The sequence below is a fragment of the Hemicordylus capensis genome, chromosome 3, assembly GCF_027244095.1.
Source record: "Hemicordylus capensis ecotype Gifberg chromosome 3, rHemCap1.1.pri, whole genome shotgun sequence".
Lineage (NCBI taxonomy): Eukaryota > Metazoa > Chordata > Lepidosauria > Squamata > Cordylidae > Hemicordylus > Hemicordylus capensis.
In genome coordinates this window covers 132917762-132943183 of record NC_069659.1, presented here as the reverse complement: position 1 = coordinate 132943183, position 25422 = coordinate 132917762, and the positions used below count along the sequence as shown (strand labels likewise).

General features: G+C 42.1%; 1 protein-coding gene across 4 annotated transcripts in view; it reads left to right on the top strand.

Annotated features, from left to right (window-relative positions):
• AFF3 (ALF transcription elongation factor 3) overlaps positions 1-25422 on the top strand; it is a 451975-nt gene that overhangs the window by 247836 nt on the left and 178717 nt on the right. For all 4 annotated transcript variants that reach the window (XR_008318873.1, XM_053306211.1, XM_053306212.1 and 1 more), the window contains exons 6-7: positions 2398-2434; positions 15641-15692. Coding sequence is in view for 3 of the 4 variants with exons in the window: in XM_053306211.1 (XP_053162186.1) it covers positions 2398-2434; positions 15641-15692 (89 nt within the window). In the remaining variant the exon portion in view is untranslated. The remainder of the gene's footprint in view (positions 1-2397; positions 2435-15640; positions 15693-25422) is intronic.

Below are 25422 nucleotides of genomic sequence, written 5' to 3'. Positions count from 1 at the left end.
TACCTAACCCATGGTCCTTCACCCTACGAGACCTGGGCATGGATACATACCTAATGGTTTGTTTATAAGACTTTTCCCTTCTAGGAAGTGGGGGATGAGCTTTTGTGTTCAAGGAGAGAGATAATGGGTCAGCTTTCTGCTTAAGAAGGGGGGAGAATGTGGAAGAGAATGCTGAAGGTACTGTTCAGAAGAGCCTTTTGTGACAAGAGGGAAACAGTTGAATGGGGAATGACTGGGGAACCTCTAAAAGGAAACAACTGAATGACTGTTAGGATGATTTTTCTCTCATTGAAAATGTGAGTCAAGTGTTCTTGGTATCTTTTGAAAGATGATGAGGAATATTGATTTTATGTATTAATATTAATGAACAACGTACTTGGTAAGTGTTATTCCTTACAGATTATTTGGAGGGTTTATAATTTAAGACTGGTGTTTCATGCATATCATTTTTCGTCTAAATAATGGATAAAGTGAATTGATTGATTGTTTATATGTAAAGAATATTAGTTATTGTGTAGGTGTTTTCAGTAGTGTAACTATTGCAGCTAGGTAAAAAGAAATATTGCTCAGCAGGACATGGTCAATTTCCTTAGTGAACATTGTGGATTAATTTAAAATATTTATTAGTTCTGAGTTTTTATCCTCCTCCCCCCCCCCATTATTTGATGTTGGAATAGGATTAACTGGATATAAATGGATTTTTAGGATTAGTTATTTAAAATAAATGTAACTATATTAATAGTTTTATACAGATAAATTTTATTATATTTGGTTGGAAATGCCATGTATTAAGATAATTCATGTGGGATTAATGATCAATAATAACTTGACCTAATTTTGTTTTAATTGTAAACCGCCCTGAGCCATTTTGGAAAGGTGGGATAAAAACTGAATAAATAAATAAATAAATAATCATAATTAATGATTGATATATTATTCCAACTCCTTTGTAAAAATTTGGTGACAACCAGTAGGTAGTGTGCTGAGAAGAGCTCACTGCCATTGAGCAGTGACAAAGGAGGTGAGGTACCTGATTATTCCCATCCTGGCAGCAGCAGAGGCATGGAAGTTGCTAAGTCAACACCATGCAGATGTGTAGTCGCTGAAGAGCCAGCAGCACCCAGTGCAGACAAGTGACTGACCCATGCTGTGTAGTCAGCTGTGCACCTTCATGTTACTCAGTTTGTAACCCTATGCATCCACCATCTCCACGTGATGTCCACCATCTCCACATGTGTACCCCCTGAAGTTGCCCTGAAGCAGGAGTAGTATTTTGCTTCCCAGTATACCATCTCACTGTCTGATGCTGTAAAGCAGGGGTAGGCAAACTTGGCTCTGCAGCTGTTGTTGAATTAAAACTCTTATCATCTCCAGCCACATCCCCTGCTTTAAGGACTGCCTGTCTATAAGCATGTATATTCAATAACTGCATTGTTTAAAGCAGATAGAAACTACATACATTGCAACTGATTAGAGAAGGAAGAAGAGACTGTAAGGTTGTTCACACAACCAAGGAGGCTGGGGGAAAGGCAGGAGCTTACGTGCCTTCCCCCCACACAATCAGAGCCCAAACAGGGCTCCACCACCCACACACCCAGATGAGTGATGTGGTGACCAGTGGAGTGGTGAGTGTGAGGGGAAGGAAACACAGAATGCACTTCATGGGCAGTGAGGTGCATTTGGGAAGCCCCTGCTGCTGGGCCACTCCTTTCCCCCAGCTCTATGGAAAGGATGACTGCCTGCAGCCCAAGAGCCCATAATACCCAGACATGAGGTAGGAGGCACACATATGTCCTCCTACCTCACTTCTAGCCTGGGTAGAAAAGCAGGGCTATCTGGGGGTGGAGTGCTGGAATCAGGAGTGATCCTGGCGCTGCACACGACCAGCCCGACCTGGGTTAGCCCTGGCCTACCTCTGAAGGGCTGGTTGTATGGACAGCCTCTGTGGCTAAGAGCTTTGGAACTGTGGCTAGATCTTAGAAACTTCCCTTTTGGAGTGAAATCCTTTCTTCTGTGTACATCCATTCCTCATCTGACCCTGAGCAATGGATTAGGGAAGGAAGATATTTCCCTAGTCCAATTCTAGCCTTATCTCATGTAGAAGGAGGTAGTAGTAGGGGTGATGTATGAAGATCTGGCCAAAAATAGCCAAATAAGTAGAATACGTACTGTAACCCATCCCAGATGAGTTTATGTAGTCCCAGATGAGTAACATGTTGTTGCCTTTTTCCATGTTGGGCTGAAGCAGTGCTCTCTGCACAGCAGAACAGAACAGCTTCTTTCCCCATGTGCAGCATGGTATAAGTGAAACATTAAGATGTACTGCAAACAGTGTGTGCTATTGTTATGTTTCAGATTATCAACTAGTATGACCAATTCATATCTTTGCTCTTTTAGGACTCACAGCATGCCTCTACAGGACACAGCAATCAAAGTAAGAATAACTTCCACTTTGCAGATGCATTTGATAAAACAGTAACACTGATCCTATATATATTCGATACTATAAATTAGGGGGAAACAGCAGTTTGCAGTCATTACGGTATTACAAAGATGGGTCTAGAATTAAATGTAATCTTGGATATCAATGACTAATGAGTTTTGGATGTCAATGACTAGCCATTGATTAGTCATTTTAAAGGAAAGGCACAACACTGAAACGGCATTGGTTGCCCTGTTGGATGACCTGTGTCATAACCTTGATGTGGGAAGCGCACCTCTTAATCTCTCAGCAGCCTTCAATACCATCGACCATGCCATGCTTCTGGAGCACTTAAGTGGACTGGGCCTTGGGGGCACTGTTCTTCAGTGGTTCCAATCCTATCTCACTGAGCGATTCCAGTTGGTGTCGATTGGGGGTGAGTGTTCTGTGCCCTGGCCCCTTTCTTGTGGCGTTCCACAGGGCTCGGTCCTTGCTCCCATTCTCTTTAACATCTACATGAAGCTTCTGGGCCTGGTCATCCATCGGTTTGGGGTTTTCAGAGCCAGTGTGATGTAGTGGTTAGAGTGCTGGACTAGGACCAGGGAGACCCGAGTTCAAATCCCCATTCAGCATTGATACTTGCTGGGTGACTCTGGGCCAGTCACTTCTCTCTCAGCCTAACCTACTTCACAATGTTGTTGTGAGGAGAAACCTTAAGTGTGTAGTACATCGCTCTGGGCTCCTTGGAGGAAGAGCAGGATATAAAATGTAATAATAATAATATGCTGATGATACTCAGCTTTATATCTCTACCCCTGACCAAACAGGTGATGCCATCCATGTGTTGGCTCAGTGCCTAGAGGCTGTCAGGATCTGGATGGGCCAAAACAAACTCAGCTTCAGTCTCTCCAAGACCGAGTTGCTCTTGTTCAGCTTGTGATCTGGCCAATTGTCTTGTGTGAGTTTATCTCTTGACGAGGTTGCACTTCACTTGAGAGAGATGGTTCATGATCTGGGGGTCCTTCTGGACTCGTGGCTCCTGCTTGAACACAGGTGGAAGGCTGTGGCAAGGGGTGCCTTTGCCCAACTTCAGCTGGTTCACCAGTTACAGCCTTTTCTCAACCGGCAGGCCCTGGCAACAGTAACTCATGCCTTTGTTACCTCTCGTTTGGATTACGGTAATGCACTCTACCTAGGGTTGCCTTTGAAAACAATTCGGAAGCTTTAACTAGTCCAGTATGCAGCGGCCCACCTCCTTATGGGTGGCCGTAGATTTAATAGTGTCACACCTCTTTTATGGTTGCTGCACTGTTTGCCTGTTCGCTTCCGGGTCCAATTCAAAGTGCTGGTTCTCACCTACAAAACTCTTATGGGCTTAGTACCTGTATATCTCCAGGATCACCTCTCTTAGTCAGTTGTATCCCGGCCTGTGAGGTCTTCTCAGCTGGCTCTCCTTTGTGTCCTGCGCCCTGGTGTAGTGTGTAGTGCCTGGGCCCGTAGGAGGGCCACCCTTCTTCTTTGGAACACTCTTTCCCCCCTGATTTGTTCAGCCCCCTCCCTGGCTGCTTTTAAGGCCCTTCTTAAGACCCACCTGTTTTGCCAGGCGTTTATTATTATTATTATTAATAATAATAATAATAATAATGAATTATTATTATTTAAAATTAATTGGTATTGGTATTGTTCTTGTTCACTGCTTAGAGTCTTTGGAGCAGGCAGTATATATGAAAATCTAAATAAATAAATAAATAAATAAATAAATAAATAAATAAATAAATAAATAAATAAATAAATAAGCAAGCCTCACTTCTAAAACAATGGTAATAGACTGCATTACATTGCATACATCTTCCATTCTACTGATACTGATACCTCCAAGTTCCTAAAATTTCTATTCTTCATTCACTGGTCATTATGAAGATGTTAATAGTGCACAGCACCTGTTTAGTAAATACATTGTACTGAGTTTCCCTAAGCAAGGACAATGAATACACAAGATTTTTAAAATTTATTCTTAACATTTCAATTCTCATGTAGGCACATCTAATCTATGAATTAGGAATTTTAGTTACCTTTAGATGTTGCAAAGACATGTGACCTGTGCACTGTAAAGAAAGAGAGAATTGTTATGTGAGATGAGCTATTAGTTCTCTTCTTTGACATTCCTGACTCATATTAATGTTGCCCTGCATATTAAAAAATACATGGCCCTATCCTGTTCACAACATGAAAGCATCCTAAACCAAAGCTGCATTGTGATAGCTTCATGACCTGTCATACAGCAGATAGCACTATTTGCAAATTACAGAAACTGTGTTTGAAGATGAAATAAACGCTCTATGCCAGTAGATGCAGCTTTGAAAATGACTGGTCACCTACTGAGCAAGGAGAAATCCATCCAGAGGGGAAAATGTTTGGAGGCTTCTGGTTTAATACAGGACAGCACTTTTCTAAGGAAAGGTCAGGGATGAAAAGCAATGTGGTAAAAATCAATGCAGTGTGGTGCTGTTTAATTACCAGCAATTATTTGATATTGCTGTGAAGGCTAGCTCTAAGAAAATAATAAAATGGTAAACTGAATGGGTTTCAGTAGCTACATAATGGATGCGACAATGACAGTAAGAAGTAATAAAGAGTAAAATGGAGGTAAAGATGGACTAACTTCTCTGAACTTGGCATAAAGAAAAGCATAACTTTTTGAATAACTTGCTTTAAAAATCACAGTCTTTGCATACAGTAAGTCTGTCAATTATCTCCCATCGTTAAACTGGCAATTGCCTATGATTAATTAAATATACTACTAATGAAAAGAAAATAATCCCGAGAAGCAGGAGTGGATGTCAGTGCAAACAGTGGTGATTTCCTGCCTCTTCCTGAATATCAGGAAGAGAATACCACACTTCCACACAAACATATGCCTGTCAAGGGGTTGGTTTTTGTGCCCCACCCCAATTGTGACACCTGGATGAAGCTTGAGATGGGTTTCTGTAGTAAGGCCCAAGAACCAGAATAAAACAATGGATGGAGCCTTCATGTGACCATGGAGGGAATGCTTTGAAATGCTAATGAATATAACTGGTCTGCCATTTTAGACACCTGTTGATTTTATTATTGTTTTGGTGGTGGTGGGTAGTGTTTTTATTCCCATCCTAAGCAGCAGTTTCCTGAAGGGACTGGATAGAAATATTTTAAATTAAATAAAAATGAAATAATAAAATGCATGTGTTAGTGTTGCATCAGCCACCTTAGCTAGCTCTTCACCATCCAGCCACCATGAAGCTGCATGTGATGTAAAGTATGCAGATGCAAGAATTAAGGCATGCATAGTAGCCTGGAAATGGAGCAGAAACCTGCCGAATATAATTGCCTTGTAACTGACTGAGCAGGTGTCATAAAAAAGACATTTTAGAATTCCAGTTTCGCACACACACAATATCTATTATATATTTTGCTGGTGTGAAATAAAGCCCTACTTCCCAAAGATATACAAATACCAAATTTTGCATACACAATCCTGCCACTGAACCTAGCTGAATGCAATACTTTTTACACTGGAATGTGCTCTGTTTAGCATATTTTTTAGCAGAAATGCTGAAGATAATTATCATATTTTAACTGTTATTGCTCTCAACAGATTTGTAATGCTCAGTAATCAAATCAATAATTCACAAACAACATCATGCACAAAAGGAGCAGAATATTATTATTTATTTATTTATTTATTTGATTTGATTTATATATTGCCCTTCCAAAATGGCTCAAGGCGGTTTACAATTAAAACAAACCACTAAAACGGTAAAGAGCTAAAACAAATTAAAAAACAATATAACAATTTAAAAACATTTTAAAACAACAATTAAACAATTACAGTGATTAAAATCCCAAAATCGGGTTTTTAATTTTTAAATAAACCAGATATTTAAAAACCCCAAATTTAGGAAGCTGAGAAAGCTTGGGTGAAAAGATGGGTTTTCAGGTGTTTTTTTGAAAATTGCCAGAGATGGGGAGGATCATATTTCAGCAGGAGCACATTCCACAATCTCGGGGCAGTGACCAAGAAGGCCCATCTCTGTGTAGCCACCAAACGAGTTGGCAGTAACTGGAAACGGACCTCCTCAGATGACCTCAATGGGTGGTGGGGCTCATAATGAAGAAGACGCTCCCTTAGATGCCCAGGGACTAAGCCATTTAGGGCTTTGTAAGTTATAACTAGCACTTTGTATTTTGTCTGGGAACCTATTAGCAGCCAGTGTAACTCCATCAGTAAAGGAGTAACATCATCTCTCCGAGATGACCCGGAGACCAACCTGGCTGCCGCATTCTGAACCAACTGAAGTTTCCGGACTACGTACAAAGGCAGCCCCACGTAGAGTGCATTACAAAAGTCAAGTCTGGAGGTCACCAACAGATGTACCACTGTTTTGAGGTCATTGATCTCGAGAAATGGGCGCAGCTGGCGTATCAGCCAGAGCTGATAGAAAGCACCCCTGGCCACCGCCTCAACCTGAGAAACTAGAAACCAAGGAGAGGTGTGAATCCAGAAGTACTCTCAGACTGTGAACCTGTTCCTTTTGGGAAAATGTGACCCCATCTAGAACAGGCAGATCAAAATTGTCTCTAGATTTCTGACCCCGCACAATAAGTATCTCCGTCTTATCTGGATTCAGCTTCAGTTTATTCTCCCTCATCCAGCCCATTACTGCTTCCAGGCAGGCATTTAGGGAGGATATGCCAGCTCCTGAAGAGGTTGATATGGAGAAGTAGATCTGGGTATCATCAGCATACTGGTAACACCCAGCTCCAAATCCCCTGATGATCTCTCCCAGTGGTTTCATGTAGATATTAAAAAGCATTGGAGAAAGTACGGAGCCTTGAGGGACACCATACTTAAGCTCAGATTTTGAAGAGCAACAGTCTCTAATTGACGCCATCTGGAATCTATCCGAGAGGTAGGAGCGGAACCACTGTAAAACAGTGCCTCCCACCCCCAACCCCCTCAGACGTTCCAGAAGGATACTATGGTTGATAGTATCGAAAGCCGCCGAGAGATCAAAAATGACCAACAGTCTCACACTTCCTCTGTCAATTGCCAATTGGAGATCATCCATCAGGCCGACCAAAGCAGTTTCCACCACATAGCCCGCCCGAAAGCCAGTTTGAAATGGGTCTAGATAATCAGTTTCCTCCAAGACCACCTGGAGCTGAGAGGCCACCACCCTCTCAATTACCTTGCCCAGCCATGGGAGGTTGGAAACAGGCCTATAATTGGTCAACTCTGAGGGATCTAATGCAGGCTTCTTTAAAAGAGGTCTTATGGTTGCCTCCTTAAGACAAAGAGGCATCCTGCCCTCCCTCAGAGAAGCATTTATGATTTCCACTAGGCTTTTTACAACAACCTCCCTGCTAGATCGAACAAGCCATGTTGGACAAGGGTCAAGAGAACAAGTGGTAGTCCTCACCGCTCCATGCAGCTTGTCCACATCCTCAGGAGTCACAAACTGAAACCGATCCAGTCGAATCACATAAGAGGAGTCGTTGGGCACCTCCAGCTCAGACATCAAATTAATTGTGGAGTCTCCATCTAGGTCAGCCCGAATCTGAGAGATTTTATCTGCAAAAAATTCTTTAAACACATCACAGCAGATAACTGATGACTCCAAATTCTGGTTCAAGGGAGGGGAGGGGCAGATACTAATCCCCTCACAACCCTGAACAACTCTGCTGGACGTGAATTTGCAGAGGCAATATGGGCAGAAAAGAACCGCCTCTTTGCCGCACGTATTGCCTGAGCATACTGTAGATCTTTAGATATGCTCTATGTCGTAATCTGTCAGATTTGAGTCAAGTCTTCCTCCACTTGCGCTCCAGTCGCCTACCTTGCCGTTTCAGCCCCTGTAGATCTTCCGTATACCAAGGGGCCAAGTTTGAAGTGGGTCGGGGGGACGCTTGGGAGCAATCGTGCCTACTGCCCTGGTGAGCAAGTTGTTCCAATTCTCAACCAGGGCATCAACAGGATCACCAGCAGAGCCAACATTAAATCCCTCCAAGGCTTCTTGGAATCTTAGTGGATCCAATAACCTCTTCGGGCGGACCATTCTAATGGGTCCCTTGCCCCTGCAGAGGTGGGAAGTGGTTCTAAGTCCAACCTTAACCAGATGATGATCCATCCATGACAATGGGGAAATCACAGGAGTCCCCACCCACAGAACACCACCCTGATCAGAGTAAAAGACCAAATCAAGTGTGTGACCTGCAATATGCATCGGTCCAGAGACCACTTGAGATAGGCCCATAGTTGTCATGGCCGCTATGAACTCCTGAGCTACCCCAGACGGATTGGTCCCAAAATGAACATTGAAGTCCGGCAGCACCAAGAATATGGGAGACTCCAATGCGAGTTCCGTGACCAGGTCTGTGAGCTCAGTAAGGGATTTCGCTGGGCAGTGGGGTGATTGGTACACCAACACAAGTCCCAATATATCCATGGTCCCCAAACTCAAGTACACATATTCAGTATGGTCCAATACCCTAACAGGGATCCTGATAAGGGAGATGTTATCGTTATAGACCACAGCCACCCCACCTCCCCGCCCACATTCCCTCACCTGCTCTTCTACAGAATATCCTGGAGGGAGAAGCTGGGACCAAACTGGACCACTAGCCTTCCCCAACCAAGACTTAGTAATACATACCAGGTCGGCCCCTTCATCCATGATCAAATCATGGATGAGTTCAGATTTATTTTGGACTGACCTGGCATTACAGAGGAGCAGGGAAAAGCTATGTGGGTTGTTGGCAGATCTCTCCGAGGTCAAAGAGCTGGCAGGACAGCTGGAAGGGGAGACAGCTATTAAATTTCTGACTACCCTTCCCCTTGAACGGCCCGCTGACCTGCCATCGTTACTTCTTCTATTCCCCACCACCACCAGGATAGCTGCCCCATAGTCCATGAAGGCTCCCCCTGTCCCCCATCTCCAGTTGAACCCAAACACATTACAGCAACTTCAACTTCAACCCAAGTCTAAAACAGCTTAAAACTAATTAACCAGAAGCCCCCTAGCCCTCGCCCTCGTTCTCCCCCAAAGTGGCTCCCCCAAAGTGGCAACCCCCTTTGGTGTCACCCTTCGGTGGTGACCCCGCCGCCACAAGGAGCCTTCCTATAAAGCCCAAAACTGAGCAGGTGACCCGAGGAACAGCTCAGTCACTCAGGGGCTGGTCCCAGTCCTGCCCACACTTCCTGCAGATGTTAACCTGAGGCTTCGCCCCACAGGGGAAGCAAAAGCAGGCAGGCAACAGCAGAAGGAACCCCAGCACCCACCTGGTCTCTCACTCCAGGCAGCACTGGGTGGGAGGTAGATGGACTCTCCCTTTTCCTTTCTGCTGGGCTTCTAACCAGATCTTTCTCAAATTCAAATTTACTATATTCAAATTTCCCATTTATTTATTTATTTATTTAATGTATTGTTCCATTTTTATACTGCCTTTCATAAAACATCCCAAGGCAGTTAACAAAACTTAAAATACACAAAACACCATAAAAATCACATTAAAATCACAAAATCAGTTAAACAGTAAACATTATATAACACCAAAAATAACCCAACCATATAAAAAACAGAAGCAGGAAAGCTGCGAGACCCCAGCAGCCCTAAGGAGTAAACACCTGAACAGATAAAAAAAGTATTCAGTTTTTTAAAAGCAGCCACAGATGTCACAGAGCAGACATTCACTGGGAGAGCATTTCAGAGCTTGGGGGCAACAACATAGAAGGCCCTGTCCCAAGTGCACAACAATTTAGCATCTCTCAATGTTGGCACATATAGCAAAGGCCTCTCTGACAAACTTGTTGGGTGGGCAGAAACTCTTGGGAGCAGGCAGTCCTTCAAGTATCCAGGGCCCAACCCGTTAAGGGTTTTAAAGGTAATAACTAGCAGCTTGAACTGGATCCGGAAAGAAACTGGCAGCTAGTGCAGCTCTTTCAGAATAGGTGTAATATGCTCTGAACAAGCAGTTCCAGAGAGAACCCTTATAGCTGCATTCTGCACCAACTGAAGCTTCCGAATATCCTTCATGGGCAGCTCCACGTAAAGTGCATTGCAGCAATCCAGCTGAAACATACCTAAGATATGGGTAACCATGGCCAGATCTGCCTTCTTGAGAAAGGGATGCAGCTGGTGCGCTAGCTGGTGCACTAGCTGAAACTGTGCAAAGGCAACCCTGGCCACTGCCTCCACCTGAGCATCCAAAAGCAGAGCTGTGTCCAGCAACACCCCTAAGCTGTGCACTTGCTCTTTCAAGAGGAGTATAATCCCATCCAGAGTTTGTTGAATTACCCTATCCCAAGTGGCTTTTCTACTGACCAGCAGCACCTCCATCTTGTCTGAATTTAACCTGTTTGTTAGCCCACATCCAGCCTGATCCAGTTCTCTTGAATCTGATGTCAGATAAAGGTAGAGCTGAGTGTCGTCTGCATATTGATGATACTTCTGTTCAAACCTCCTGATGACCTCTCCCAGAAATTTCATGTAGATATTAAATAGCATAGGGGACAATACTGGACCTTACAGGACCCCATAGTCCCAAGGTCAAGAAATCAAGCACAAGTCCCCCAGCACTACCTTCTGGAACCTCCCCTCCCCCAAGCAAGGATCAGAACCACTCCAATGCACTTCGCCCCTGATCCCTATACCTGTGAGGCGGTCCAGAAGGATAGCATCGTTCACGATACTGAATGCCACTGAGAGGTCCAGCAGAGCCAACAGAGATGCACTCCCCCTGTCTAGTTCCCGGCATAGTTCATCCACCAGGGCCATCAAAGCAGTTCCATTCCCAAACACATGGTGAAAGCCAGATTGAAAGGGGTCTGGATAATCCATATCATCCAATACCTATTGCAGCTGCACAGACACCTTGCAGCTGCTCTATCACTTTGTTTTAAAAGGGAAGATTGGAAACAAGCTGATAGCTATCAAGGTTGGTGGACTCAATGGAAGGATTTTTAAAAAGATGGTTTACCACTGCCTGTGTGATGCTCGATCAAGGGCGGAGCCACCATTGAGTGGATTGGTTCAAAGAACCCGAGCTGTTGCCAATCAGGGCCCATGCCTGGTGCCTCAGCCACACACTCTGCACCTGATATCAGACACAGGGGGCGTGGCTTTGCTCCTAAACGGGACTGCACAGCCCCATATGGGAGTATATTCCGGCCAGCACCGCGTTCACAGTGCGGCCAGCAACACTCTCCCTGCCTTTAAAGGCAGAGAGAGCAGCTCCCAGCCATGCTATGAATGCAGTGGTGGCTGGTATTTGCTCTCAAACGTGGCTGGGCGGCCCCGTTTGGGAGCGAAGCGACACCCATGCATCTGATGTCAGATGCAGGGGGCGTGGCTGGGGGCTGCTGGCAGGAGGAACATGGGCCTCCCTTAATGAAGCATTAATAGATGGCTCCAGCTACCTAGCTGTTCCTTCTCTGGCAGATTTTACTAGCCCATGAAGGGTAAGGGTCCAGATATATGATAATTATTCAATAAAATGAATAATGTTTGAAGTTTAAATCCAGCAAATTTCAAACACCTCTTTTACTTCCCTTTAGAAGGACATTAATTAAAAAATCCATTAAACTTATTTAATATCTTGCACGTTCTTATCAGTGTACTCAAAATGACATTGCCCCATCAACGACGGGCCTCATCTACTAGTGTATATAAGAACATAAGAACAGCCCTGCTGGAACATGCCCATGGTCCATCTAGTCCAGCCTCCTGTTTCACATAGTGGCCCACCAGATGCCGCCGGAAGCCTACAGGCAAGAGTTGAGGGCACGCCCTCTCTCCTGCTTTTACTCCCCTGCAGCTGGAGAGGCATCCTGCCTTTGAGGCTGGAGGTGGCCCCTCCGGCAAGTAGCTGATGATAGACCTCTTCTCCATGAAGTTATCTAAGCCCCTCTTAAAGCCATCCAGGATGTTGGCTTTTACATCTTGTGGCAGAGAATTCTACAAGTTGATTATGCATTGTGTGAAAAAGTACTTCTGTTTGTTGGTCCTCAATTTCCCGGCAATCAATTTCATGGGATGACCCCTCATTCTAGTGTTTTGTGAGAGTGAGAAAAAATTATCTTTATCCACTTTCTCTACACCGTGTATGATCTTATAGACCTCTATCATGTCTCTCCACAGTCGTCTTTATTCTAAACTAAATAGCCCCAGGTATTATAGCCTTGCCTCATAAGAAAGGTGCTCTAGGCCAGGGATTCTCAACACTGGGTCCCCAGATGTTATTCAGCAACCATAATTCCTAGCCCCAGTGGCCTTTGGTTGGGGATTATGGGAGTTGAAGTCCAATAACATATGGGGACCCAAGGTTGAGAATCCCCACTCTAGGCGCCTGATCATCTTGGCTGCCCTCTTCTGCACCTTTTCCAGTTCTACAATGTTCTTCCTTAGATGTGGTGACCAGAATTGTACGCAGTATTCCAAGTGTGGCTGCACCATAGTTTTGTATAAGGGCATTATAATATTAGCAGTTTTATTTTCAATCCCCTTCCTAATGATCCCTAGCATGGAATTGGCCTTTTTCACAGCTGTTGCACAAATAGTCAACATTTTCAATGAGCTGTCCACCACAACCCCAAGATCCCTTTCCTTGTCAGTCTCTGACAGCTCAGATCCCATCAGCGTATACTTGAAGTATATATATAAACATATCACATATCACTGAACAATCACTGTTCAAGGGTGAGAAAATACAATATACTAGAAGGTGAGGCCCATCGTTGACCACACAAAGTCATTTTGTATTGATTACACTTATAGGAAAGTAAAAGAAGTTACATATATGGCATATACTTTTTAAATTAATGTGTTTGAAAAAGAGAACTAAAAGAACAGTTCTAAATTTGAACATTTCAATTTCCAACATTATTTATTTTACTGAATAATTACCATACATAATAAATTTGAATCATAGTAAATTTAAATCTGAGAAAGACTTTCTGTTCTCTTGGGCAAGATGTCATTTTTGAACTATTGATCTGGTTATTGAGTTTTTAAAATATCTGTTGAGAACAATAACAATAATCATTATATTTAAAATTTCTTCTAAAAAATAAAAACAATTTAAAATTTTGACCCTGCATATTCTGGCAGTGTAAAAAGTACTTCATTCAGCCAACTTAAGTGGCAGGATTGTTTATGCAAAATTTAGAATCTGTAGATAATTGTGAAATATGACTTTATTTTTCACAAACAAATCCACAACCAAACTCCTCAAAATAGATAATAGATATATACTATGGGTGACATCCTAACACTGTGTGCATGCAGTCAAAAGAAGAGAAGAATACATGCAGTAGATGAGATTATTGACTCTCACTGACATTCTAAGATTGTCTATAGATTTCGCGGAATTCTAACAATAAGCCCCAGATGCCCCAGATACTTAAGAACCAACCACCTAATGGCACAGAGGTTGCCAGTTCAAATCCCTGCTGGTATGTTTTCCAGACTATGGGAAACACCTATATTGGGCAGCAGCAATATAGGAAGATGCTGAAAGGCATAATCTTACACTGTATGGGAGGAAGCAATGGTAAACCCCTCCTGTATTCTACCAAAGACAACCACAGGGTTCTGTGGTCACCAGGAGTCAACACTGACTCAATGGCACACTTTACCTTTTACTTACTTAAGAACCACAGTAAGGTAGCACCTTCTTTGTTGCCAGCTATTCCATCAGAAATTAGGACTCTGAAACCTGTATCTCATTTCTTTCTCCAGCAGTTAAAATATAATTGCCTTTCTCTTGAAATTACACATTTATCTGCCGTGCTTTCTGTACAGTCTGCAATTATTAATGCAATAGGTCTCCTAGCAATAAGCATCCTCCTTCATGAGAAAGATGGATTACCAGAAAAATATTCCAAATAACAAAAGTCAGGTAACACAAACACAAATACAAGTCTTTGACTTGCTCTTTAATGTTGCTCACTGGTTGCTGGTTGAAATCCATCAGGCTATTTGATAAAAAGTAAATAGAGTAAATCAGAGTAAGACACTCTCAGGGTATCTTCTTCTGTACTCCAAGAAAAAAATCCTAATCTGAATTTAAACATTTAACATGTTAATTTTCCTAGGCAAGTCATGATCAGGGACCATCCCTTACTTCTCATACATATGTCACTGTTGTTTTTCAGTGCAAGCACACTAGAACTGATCAAGCATTTGCCACACAAAGAGTCTTAACATCCACAGGGGCCGATTAACCTTTTTGCCGCCTAGAGGCAAAAAGGCTTTTGTCACGCTTAAAAAAAAAAAGCAGCCTCTGTGTGGCAGTAGTATGGGGGGGGGTGAGAGGAAAGTTCTCCCCTCTTCAATTTTGTTTAAAAAGCAGCAGTAATGGGATCGCAATAGCTGCGGGGAGGGGGTGAGAGGAAAGCCCACCTTTACTTCAATTTTTTTTAAAGCCATGGCAGCGGCAGCAGTAGCTGCTGTGTAGAGGGGGGGTGACTGGGCGAGGAGAAAGTTCCTCTTTTTGCCCCCTAAAAGATCACTGCTGATGGCAGCAGAATAGGGCGTGGTGGCGGCTGGCTTCAGGGAGGAAGGGGGTTTAGGAGGGGAGAGTGCCCTCTCTTTTTTACCTCTAAAAGCCCGCTGCTAACTGCAGCGAGCTCAGCATCTTCCTCCTCCCAAATGAATGCACTCTGGCTGAGGCTCTGCTATAGACTGCAGCCCATTTCCGGCTTTGAAGGAAATATAACATTTATTTATTTGATTGGTTGGTTGGTTGCTTTATAGACCACCCTTCCAAAAATGGCTCAGGGCGGTTTACATCAAAACAAAAACAAAACAATTAAAATCAAAACTAAATTAAACAATTAAAATCATTTGAACATTAAAATAATTAACAAAAACATTTAAAACCAACATTAAAAGTTTAAAACCATAAATTTTAAACCATCAGCTTGCTTCTCCCAAGGAAGGGGGTACTTCTGAGCGATGGCTTAGGAGGGTATACATTAAGGTCAAGGTCTGTGCCCTCCACTCTCTGGGGATGACGTATTTCCACTCCAACCAGTGTGCAGATAGCAAATTGTAGACATATTCCCTACAGCCTTCTACATCTATTTTGTGTTTATGAGCATTCTGAAAAGCTGTTAAATTAATGTTATGTATTGACCTCCCCAGTCTTGTGTATTTATTCCTTTCATTTTCTTTTTCTAAGGAAAAGCTGATGTTGAGCCAAAGAATCCAGAAAACAGTGCTTCGCATGCATCGTAAGTCAGCTTAATATCTGCAGTCAGAAATAATGGATGTAGCTTCACTTGCCTAGGCATACACATTGTATCACTTGTTAGTGCTTTTTTGCACTAAGATAATACTTTAACATTCTCTCTGCTTTTAAAATCCTACTTTTAAATATGCTTTCAGTGAGGGTTTGATAATTGTCTATTAAGCTTTATTATCTCTTGCTTTCAAAGAAGGCTCTATAACAAAGAGAACATATGCTTTTTGAGTAAGAATAGTGGTGCTTCATAAAACATTGAGAGGTATTCTGTACAAAAGCAAGGAGTTTGGCTCACTGGCTAAAAATATCATGTCACATATTGCCTTTGATGTACTGATTTAATTTTAAAAGACTGCAATCTGCAGTTTCACCTTTGAATTACTGAAATCCAATTACAGCTATCTATGGTCTCTTACAATTTGTTGATTATCCTGAATTAACAAAAGCACTAGAGGAATAGATTAGAAAGACATTGGTAATATATCATTGTTCTTCATTGGAATGCAACAGAGGGAACTTTTATTCGGGCGGGGGGGGGCGGTTTCCAGTAGATAAAAGAAACTCAATTGTTTTTTATTGCCATAAAAATCTTGAAACCTTCAAACAGAGAGGCTCAGCTTTGGTGTGAGGGAACAGAAGAAAGCCTGGTTAAATAAGTAAGCTCAGTTTAGCCCACATGGTCAGAGTCAGTTTCACAATATCATCATTTTACTCATTTGAAGAGGCAATTTTTCATGTAACAGGGCAGACCTGTGGATTTTAGAGTGCATCTTATCTGTAATTTATACTCTCTGGTTCCTGTTATTTAAATTCAGAGTGCTGTATCATGTAAATCTTTTGTAAGGTGCCACTATTTGTTACATGCCCAAGAGCAGTCACTGAAGAACATGCAATAACAGTGATTTATTGTTGACTGTTCTTGATAACAGCTATAAATATATATTTAAATACTCCCTCAAACCAAATCTAGAAAGTCATTTGACACAGCCTAGTAAATATTTTGTCTTGCAGATTTTATTATGGAAAATGAATTATTTTCCACACGTTCTGTGTGACTTAAATGTTAGTAGTTTTCATGTATATTACATTTTACATAAGTGTATTTTAGTTTAGTAATCATGTTGCTCAGACACATTTCCAGTACTAAATAGCTGTTAGTGTGCATTGGAACTAAGAAACTTCTGATTTATTTTTTTAATGCATTGCCTTAAACACTTAAAGGAGATGATTTTAATGCCATCTGGAGGTATTATGGAGTACTGAACATAGGGCTTGGGCTTCTTTTTTGTATAAATAGTCTCTAAACATTACATAGGAACATAGGAAGCTGCATATACTGAGTCAGACCATTCGTCCATCTAGCTCGGTATTGTCTACACAGACTGGCAGCAGTTTCTCCAGGGTTGCAGGCAGGAATATTTCTCAGCCCTATCTTGGAGGTGCCAAGGCTGATAAAGATCCCTGCCTGCAACCTTGGAGAACCTTCTGTTCTTCCCAGAGCGGAGAACTTGGAACCTTCTGCTCTTCCCAGAGCGGGAATTTCCTAAAGGGAATTCCTAAATTCCTAAAGGGAATTTCTTACAGTACTCACACATCAAGTCTCCCATTCATATGCAACCAGTGTGGACTCTGCTTAGCTAAGGGGACAAGTCATGCTTGCTACCAAAAGACCAGATCCCCTCTCCTTAAAGGAAAATAAATTCTAATACAAGTTCTTGCTAAATACTTTCTCCTAAGCTAAACTTCTGAAAGCCACCAAGCTTGGCTTCCCTTTCCTCGGACTTAACCAAACCCCTGGCAAGCCCAAACCCAACCCCCTGCAATCTTGTCCCTCTAGAGTTGCAGACTCACCATGAGGTGATTCAGTCAAACGCCATTGTCCTTTCTCACAACTAAATTGATATAGACAATCAAAGCTGTAATATTTGATAAGCTTCATCTGCTGATACTCCTGCTGATGTTCTAAATGCACACATTCTAAAGGCTGCTGGAAGGAACACATGATGGAAGCACAATAAAAGAAGCACTACTACTAAAAAAATTCTGATTTATTCTTTTTTGCTGCATGGTTTTTCAACACCAAATAGTCCAGTATAGGCAGGGATTTTCAAGACTCTCACCAGAATGCTTTTCACACCTGGCCTTTAGTTCGAATCTCCTCTGGAATTGAGGTGTGCATTCACATATCGGCTAAATTTATCACGAAGTCCCTGCGAGCTATCAGGGAGCACTTCACACAAGTCAGGTTTTTCATCCCGCATTAGAGTGTAGCCTGATTTATATCTGGGGTTTAAAAAATCCACTTTTTGCATCAGTTATTTGGGGCAACTTCGAACTCACAGAAAACCCGCGGTAATGTCTGCTGTCTGGGAAAGCTTCAGTTAGACGAAAAATCGAAACGCCACACTGACCTATGGGGGGGTGGCAGGTAGTGGTGTTTTGCTCTTAATGCATAAATCAATGTGAATTTGGGACACCTTTGGCATGTCCATAAGCAAAGGACTAGTCCAAAGCAGATACAGTGCAGGACCAAATTTATACAAGCTGAAACCATATTGGCTGCTTCTGCTGAACTGAAGGGCTCTTTGCTTCAGTTAATTGGCAAGTTAATCAATTTGAATTTCACACATTGATCTCTGGGTCTCACCTGAATTTCTGAATCTCCAAAGAGAAGGTGTTTACTTTATACCAGGTAATGACCGATAACCAGAGAGAATGTGGGAAATTCTCTGTAGCTGCTGCTTGCTGACTTTGTGCCTTGCTACTCCTCGATGACAGATATTATTTTGGCACAAGTGAGGGCCAAAGGGCTCTCAGCTGGCGGCTTCGTATTCTACAGCTATAACATGACTAGTCCATCTATTCAAGAAGTTTTGCATCTTGTCCAGCTACTCAAGAAATCTGTTTTGGTTCATAAGAACATAAGAACAGCCCTACTGGATCAGGAACAAGGCCCATCTAGTCCAGCATCCTGTTTGACACAGTGGCCCACCAGATGCCTCTGGGGAGCCCACAGGCAAGAGGTATGTGCATGACCTCTCTCCTGCTTTTGCTCCCCTACAACTGGTATTGAGAGACATGGTACCTCTGAGGATGGAGATCGCCCACAGCTAGCAGACTAGGAGCAATTGATAGACTTGTCCACCATGCATTTGTCCAGGCCCATTTTAAAGCCTTCCAAGCTGGTGGCCATAACCACATCTCATGGCCAAGAATTCCATAGATTAATTGTGCGCGGTGTGAAAAAGTACTTCCTTGTCAGTCCTAAATTTCCTGACCTTCAGTTTCATGGGGTGACCCCTGGTTCTAGTGTTGTGAGAGAGGGAGAAAAATTTCTCTCTGTCCTCCCTCTCCACTCCATGCATAATTTTATAGACCTCGATCATGTCCCCCCTTAGTCATCTTTTCCAAGGTAAAGAGCCTCAGATGCTGTAGCCTAGCCTCATAAGGAAGGTGCTCCAGGCCCCTGATCATTTTGGTTGCCCTCTTCTGCACCTTTCCCAGTTCTACAATATCCTTCTTAAGATATGGTGACCAAAGCTGATCCTCTATCATGATTAGAGGAATGTAGAAAAGCTTATAAATTCAGATTTATAAAGGAGGGTTAGATTGTGTATTCTGTAAATTAATAATGGGAAAGAAGAAGTGAGTAGGCTCTCAGGAGGAGGAAGTGAGGATACCTACCTTAAAGCTAAACTAAATAAGACTGAGGATTTCATGCTCCCTTTAAAAAGTCTTTTTGCCCTTGCTTCCCCAGTAAAAGCTAGTTTGAAACTGGAATCTAGTAGGGGGAAAAGAAGCCATTCCTGAGATATGGTCTTTTCCAAATGAGGTGGGAGAAAGTTTGTTAATTCAGGATTGTATCGTAAATTAACTGATGAAGACACGAGCTAAGTTACAACTAGTAATTCAAGAGACAATTTAGATCAGTATACTTTGCCTGCTAAGAAAATTGATTCATATTGATATCTTCATTGAAACTTGGGAAGAACCTGAGAGTGGAACCCCATGAATTAGGGTCACATCATAGGAAAGGGAAAGAAAAAATAAGGGGAAGATTTGTGGGCTGTGAGGTGTGGCCTAGTTCTTACTTGCTTATTTACTTATAACATTTATATACTATCACTCCGGTACATTGCTGCTCAGCGTGCCTCACAAAATCGGTAAAAACAGATGCAATGTAAAACTAATAGAATTAACAGAAATTAACTAAAAATAAGACTCAGTTTAAAAAAGGTTTAAAATGACAAGTTAAAAAGTTAACATCCACTAGATATACAATGCAGATAAAATATTAAAATACTGTGCTAAAGAGATGAGTCTTTAGCTGTTTCTTAGACACTGAAGGAAGGAGCACAGCAGAGCTCTTCCGGAAAGGCATTCCACAATTGAGGGGCCACAGTTGAAAAGGCCTTCTCTCTAGTCCCTGCCAACCTGATCTCTATTAGTAGCAGGGCCATGAGGCGAGTCTGAGATGAATGGCAGGGCCATTCAGGCGAGTATGAATGATCTGGCATTTTACCTGTTTTGTACCTAATATTTCCCCCCTAAATTAGGCAACAATAATTATGCAGTGTATGCAGATGACACAGGATTGTCATTATTAATTCAGATTGATTTATCTTCAGTCCTTTCATATCTATTGAAAAAGGAAGGTTTAGAATGAAATTACCAAAATGCTAAAGTAGTTGCCTTTCATAACCTCACAAACATCTTTAGAAATTAGATGGTCATTTAACAAGTACAGACTTTCCATTACTTATGGGTGGTATCAGTGCCATCCTTTGCGGGGGGATGAATTGGGGCATTGCCCCAAGTCCCACACCTCCCCAGCCCTGCACCGGTGGTGGCAGGGTGATTCTCCCCGCCCCCAGTGCAAGCACAGCCTTGGAAGCCAACTGCATTGCTGTTGTATGTGCCTACCTGAGTGGGGGGAGAGACAAAGGAAGGGAGGGAGGCAGAGGAAATGGCAGTAGGTGAAAGCATCTCCCTTCTTGTTGGCTCATTGACTGGCACCCACCTAGCCCTCCACCTCACATCAGTGTGGATGAAACCCAGCCACTCCGTCTGCCCATCTGCCTTCCCCATGCTTCCTGCCAAATGTTGTAGCTTTTTGCAAGGGGAGGGATTCTGATATTTAAGTTGTAGATGGCTCACATCCAGACTAGTGTTAATCAGTCTAGGATGTCAGTGCTAGTGTAGTGTTAGTGTTAGTGCACACTAACACACAGCACTGTTGCTCAAGGTGGGAAGGAGCTATTTTGTTGATCTTCCCTTCCCGCTGAAGCCCACTCTGTTTCCCCAAAATATGTCCCTGAAGTCTGTATGACCCCACAGAGGGAAAGGCAGATAGGTAAAAATCTTGCGTGATGGCGCAGCTTTGGTATGGATGTCAGCACTGTTGTACCAGCGCAGTCCTAGTCCAGATGTTAGTCTATGTTTCTTTATTTTTATTTGGACCCTGTGTGACATTCTATTTATAAATTGAATTTATTCTTATTGGATAGTATTGTATTTTATTGTATTGTATCGCTTCTCGGCCTTTTGGCTGGGAAAGCATTCTCTACTAAAGTCATTTGCTATGATCAGATGACTGCATAGAAATAAAATCTATCTGTCTACTCAGCATCATTCATGAAAGCATCATTTACTATGGAATCATGCCTGTATCCCTGGTGCATAGGGAACGTCAAGGCTGCTGAATGGAGAGAGAGGTGGATAACTGGTGCTTTAATGGCCACAGGAGCATATTTGTATTCATGGCCCTTTTGAAAAAGAACCTGAGTGACATGGATCTATGGTTACTGAGCTTAAATACAGTAAAGAACATTGTTTGAAGATGTAACTATTAAGGCAGATTTCTAAGGAGCTGTTGGAGGTTTACTGATACTGAATGGGCATCAGTGAAATGTCTAAAAGTGAATGCTCTAAAAACAGTTTCTTCCATCTCCGTCTTTTTAAAAAAATGTATGTAGGCTTCTCATCTTGAAAACAATAAAGTGCATGCATGGATAATTGCTTAAAGTCATACTGACCTTGGAAAAAACGCCAAGGAATAAGTTAATTTTGTTTCTGCATATCTGAAACTCCATACACAAACTGAACATTTTACAGGTACAATGGTACTTAATTCACCCTTTCACTGGATTTATGGCCTCCATCAAACATTACTCTTACAGACAGGTTTATTGCCCTCCTGAATCAGGTAGAGAGCCATTCATAAGTAGCACATTTATATTTGAATCTTTCTGAAGGGGGGGGGAAATCAACTTTCTCCTATCTGTTACTCCATTACACACACAAAAGGGGGAACTCTTAATAGCAGAGCCCCAGGCATTTATTTATCTCTCAAACTTTCCAGGAAAGGCACATTCTAAGGAAGGTAACAGTGCCCCTTTTGCAATGAACAGCTTTTCTTAATTCCCTAATTTACTCCTACACAATTGTCTCTTTTGGCCCCCATTCTGTGCTGCTATGTTGAAGCAGCATTGTTGACACATTGCAGCCAACTCGTGTCACATGAAAAGTTAGTAGTTGCATGTTAAAGACAGATTGGTCAAGGGCTTGAGCCTTCTTATGTAACAGAAAACTTGATCAGTACTAGACTTTAAAAAGAAGGTATCAAATAGGTGATAGTCAAGGAGCACAGTGAGAAAATTGGACTATGACTAAATGTAAAGAAGACTAAACTAATGACAGTGGGTACCGCAACCAGCCTCAGAATTGATAATGAAGCCTTTGAAGCTTCTGCCTTTTAGGATCAACCATCAACAGTAAAGGATCCAGCAGTCAAGAAATACGCTGCAGACTAGCACTTGGTAGGGTTGCAATGAAGGCCTTGGAAAGGATATTTAGATGCCGTGACGTGTCTACACCTACAAAGATTAGAATCGTTCACACAATGGTTTTCCCCCATGACACTCTATGGACACGAAAGCTGGACTTTGAAGAAGCAAGATGGAAAAAGCATTGATGCTTTTGAACTTTGGTGCTGGAGAAGACTTTTGAAGATACCATGGACAGCCAGGAAAACAAACAAATAGATTACAGAACAAATCAATCCAGAATTTTCACTTGAGGCACAAATGATCAGGCTCAAACTATCATACTTCAGACACATTATGCGAAGATCCAGCTCCTTCGAGAAGTCCATAGTGCTGGGGAAAGTAGAAGGAAAGAGGACGACCAGCAGCAAGGTAGATGGACTCGATTACAACAGCAATGAATGCACCACTGAGAGACCTTCAAGGCCAAGTTGAAGACAGATCATCCTGGAGAGAATCTATCTATGTGGTCACTAAGAGTTGACACCAACTTGATGGCACTTAATCAATCAATCCAATCAATCTATTAATCAATCAAATAGGTGTAATTACTCAGACAGTCTTGGGCATTTGTTGAAATAGACCACTACTTCTGAAAGCTCATGCTATTCAAACTATTCTGTCTTTAAACTGTATCACAATTTGCTTTTTTAATTCAGAAGAGCTTCAAAAGCACCTGATGTTTGGTGTAGGAGTGATGCTTTATTGTAAGGAGGACGAAAAGACACTTGTAAGCACTTTCACTTATCCTCAGGGGCTCCCTGGATTGCATCCTGCAGCAGATTCTTTAGGTCTACATATGCCAAGTTTTGGAGGGGTGTGGGGGAAGCTTTAAAACGAGGAATGAAAGAGCCATGATTCTCTGCATGCCGCTCTTGCATTAGATACAAGATTCTGTGAGTAGGTTCAGATATTACAAACGTGATAGCAAGAGAAGCATATGTGACGCAAGTTTCATATTACAGTTCCTGGAACAAGGATTCATTCATCCTCCCTACAGTAAGATGTATGAATTACAGATGCATGTGAAGTAGGGATGTGCTCGAACCGTGGTTCGAGCACATTTTGGGAGTGGGGTCTGAGAGCTGTAAAAAAGAGGAGAGCGATTCCTTAACTGCATGGGAAGGCAGAGAACAGGTAAGGACCTTCTCTCCTCTTTTTTAAAGCTTCTGGGCCCCGCTTCCAAAATGTCCATGAACCACGGTTCGAGCACATCCCTAATGTGAAGCTGACACATCTGTCCAGGGAGTAGATGCATGAGTCCATGCTTTAGACATGGCACAGAAAGTGTAAATCACCTTCTGTCAATGCGTATTTTTACATCCAAAGCTCAATAATTGTTAAGAAAACCTGCAAATGAATGGGTTTGGTTAGTGCTATGTTCATCAGAATAGCTGTGATATATTCATGAGGAGGCAGACATATTTTCTATGTATAATTAAAATAAAACCTTCAATGCAATGGAACAACAAAGGAAAATCTATTTGTATTTTATTTTTAAAATCTTTAGCCTCTGGGGCATCCCCGCCACCCCCATTAAAAGCACCTTTATGCTGCATCAATGATTTCTTGTAATATCTGCCTGTGAGGGATTCCCCCCACCCCCGGAGAGCCTACCAAAAATATCCCCATTTTTGAATGAATGAAGTTAGTGTTTCTTAGATGGAGCTTTTGGAAATAGTGTTGGTGAAAGTCTGGTATTCATCCTTGAACCAAACAGCTGACACAAACTGTATTAGCTTCATTGTAATATTTTCACCTGTTTACTTTGATGATGATTTTCAAAAAGTGCACAATCAACCAGCATCAACTATTACAGTGGCTGCTTTGTGTTGACCAAAGGCACTTAGGCTTTTAAAGGCATTGTTGCATGTTTATTAATTGTCCCTTAAATAATTTTGTCCATCAAATAAGCACATATGTACAACACAGACAACTACATATGTACAACACACACAACTACACAACTACTAAGCTACATTTAATACCTATGGTAACTTCCTCCTCAGAGTATCCATACAGTATTACTACCATGCAGATCAAACTATTTAAATCAATTTTGAGATATTTTTCTGGTAAAGTATAGAATGCAAGTGTTTTAGGGAGATGAGAGCTGATCTTGTACTAGCGAGCATGAGTTGTTCCCTTGGCTAAGCAGGGTCCACCTTGATTTGCATTTGGATGGATGACTAAATGTGAGTGCTGTAAGATATTCCCCTTAGGGTATGGTGCCATTGCTCAGTAGAAGAGCATCTGCATGCATGCATGCATGCATGCAGAAAGACCCAGGTTCACTCCCTGGCAACTCCTTGGAGCTGAAGAGGCTCCTGCCTAGAACCTTAGAGAGCCACTGCTAATCAATGCAGACAGTACTGAGCCAGACGGACCAGTGGTCTGACACAGTATAAGGCAATTTCCTATGTACCTACGTATGCATTTTGAGGTGTATTTTGTAATATGGCAAACTATTAGTGGAAACAAGAACTAGAAACAAGTGGGCAGAATGCAGACTAAGTCATGACTGAGTGTTCCGTTGAAATTGAGCCTTAATTAGTCATGACTAACTTTTCATTTATTTCAGTGCTATTTAGCCATGACTGACTTGCCTGAATGCAGCCCTGTGGTTTTTAAGTTTGCAGATTAACATATCTTGAAAAGGCTTTGCTTAGGTCATCTCTAAAATATACATTATAGTAGCTTGTTTTTTATAAATGGTTTGTTGACTTGTACTTGGATGATATGGAGACAGGATGACTGTACAGAATACTGTAAATGAAATATTTAAAAGGATACAGAAAGATAAGATGATGTAAGTGTTGTGTAGAATTCTTAGAAAGCTGGAGAAAGATAAGATGATATCCTTTACTGCCTTTACTGCTCTCTTTTGATGACTGT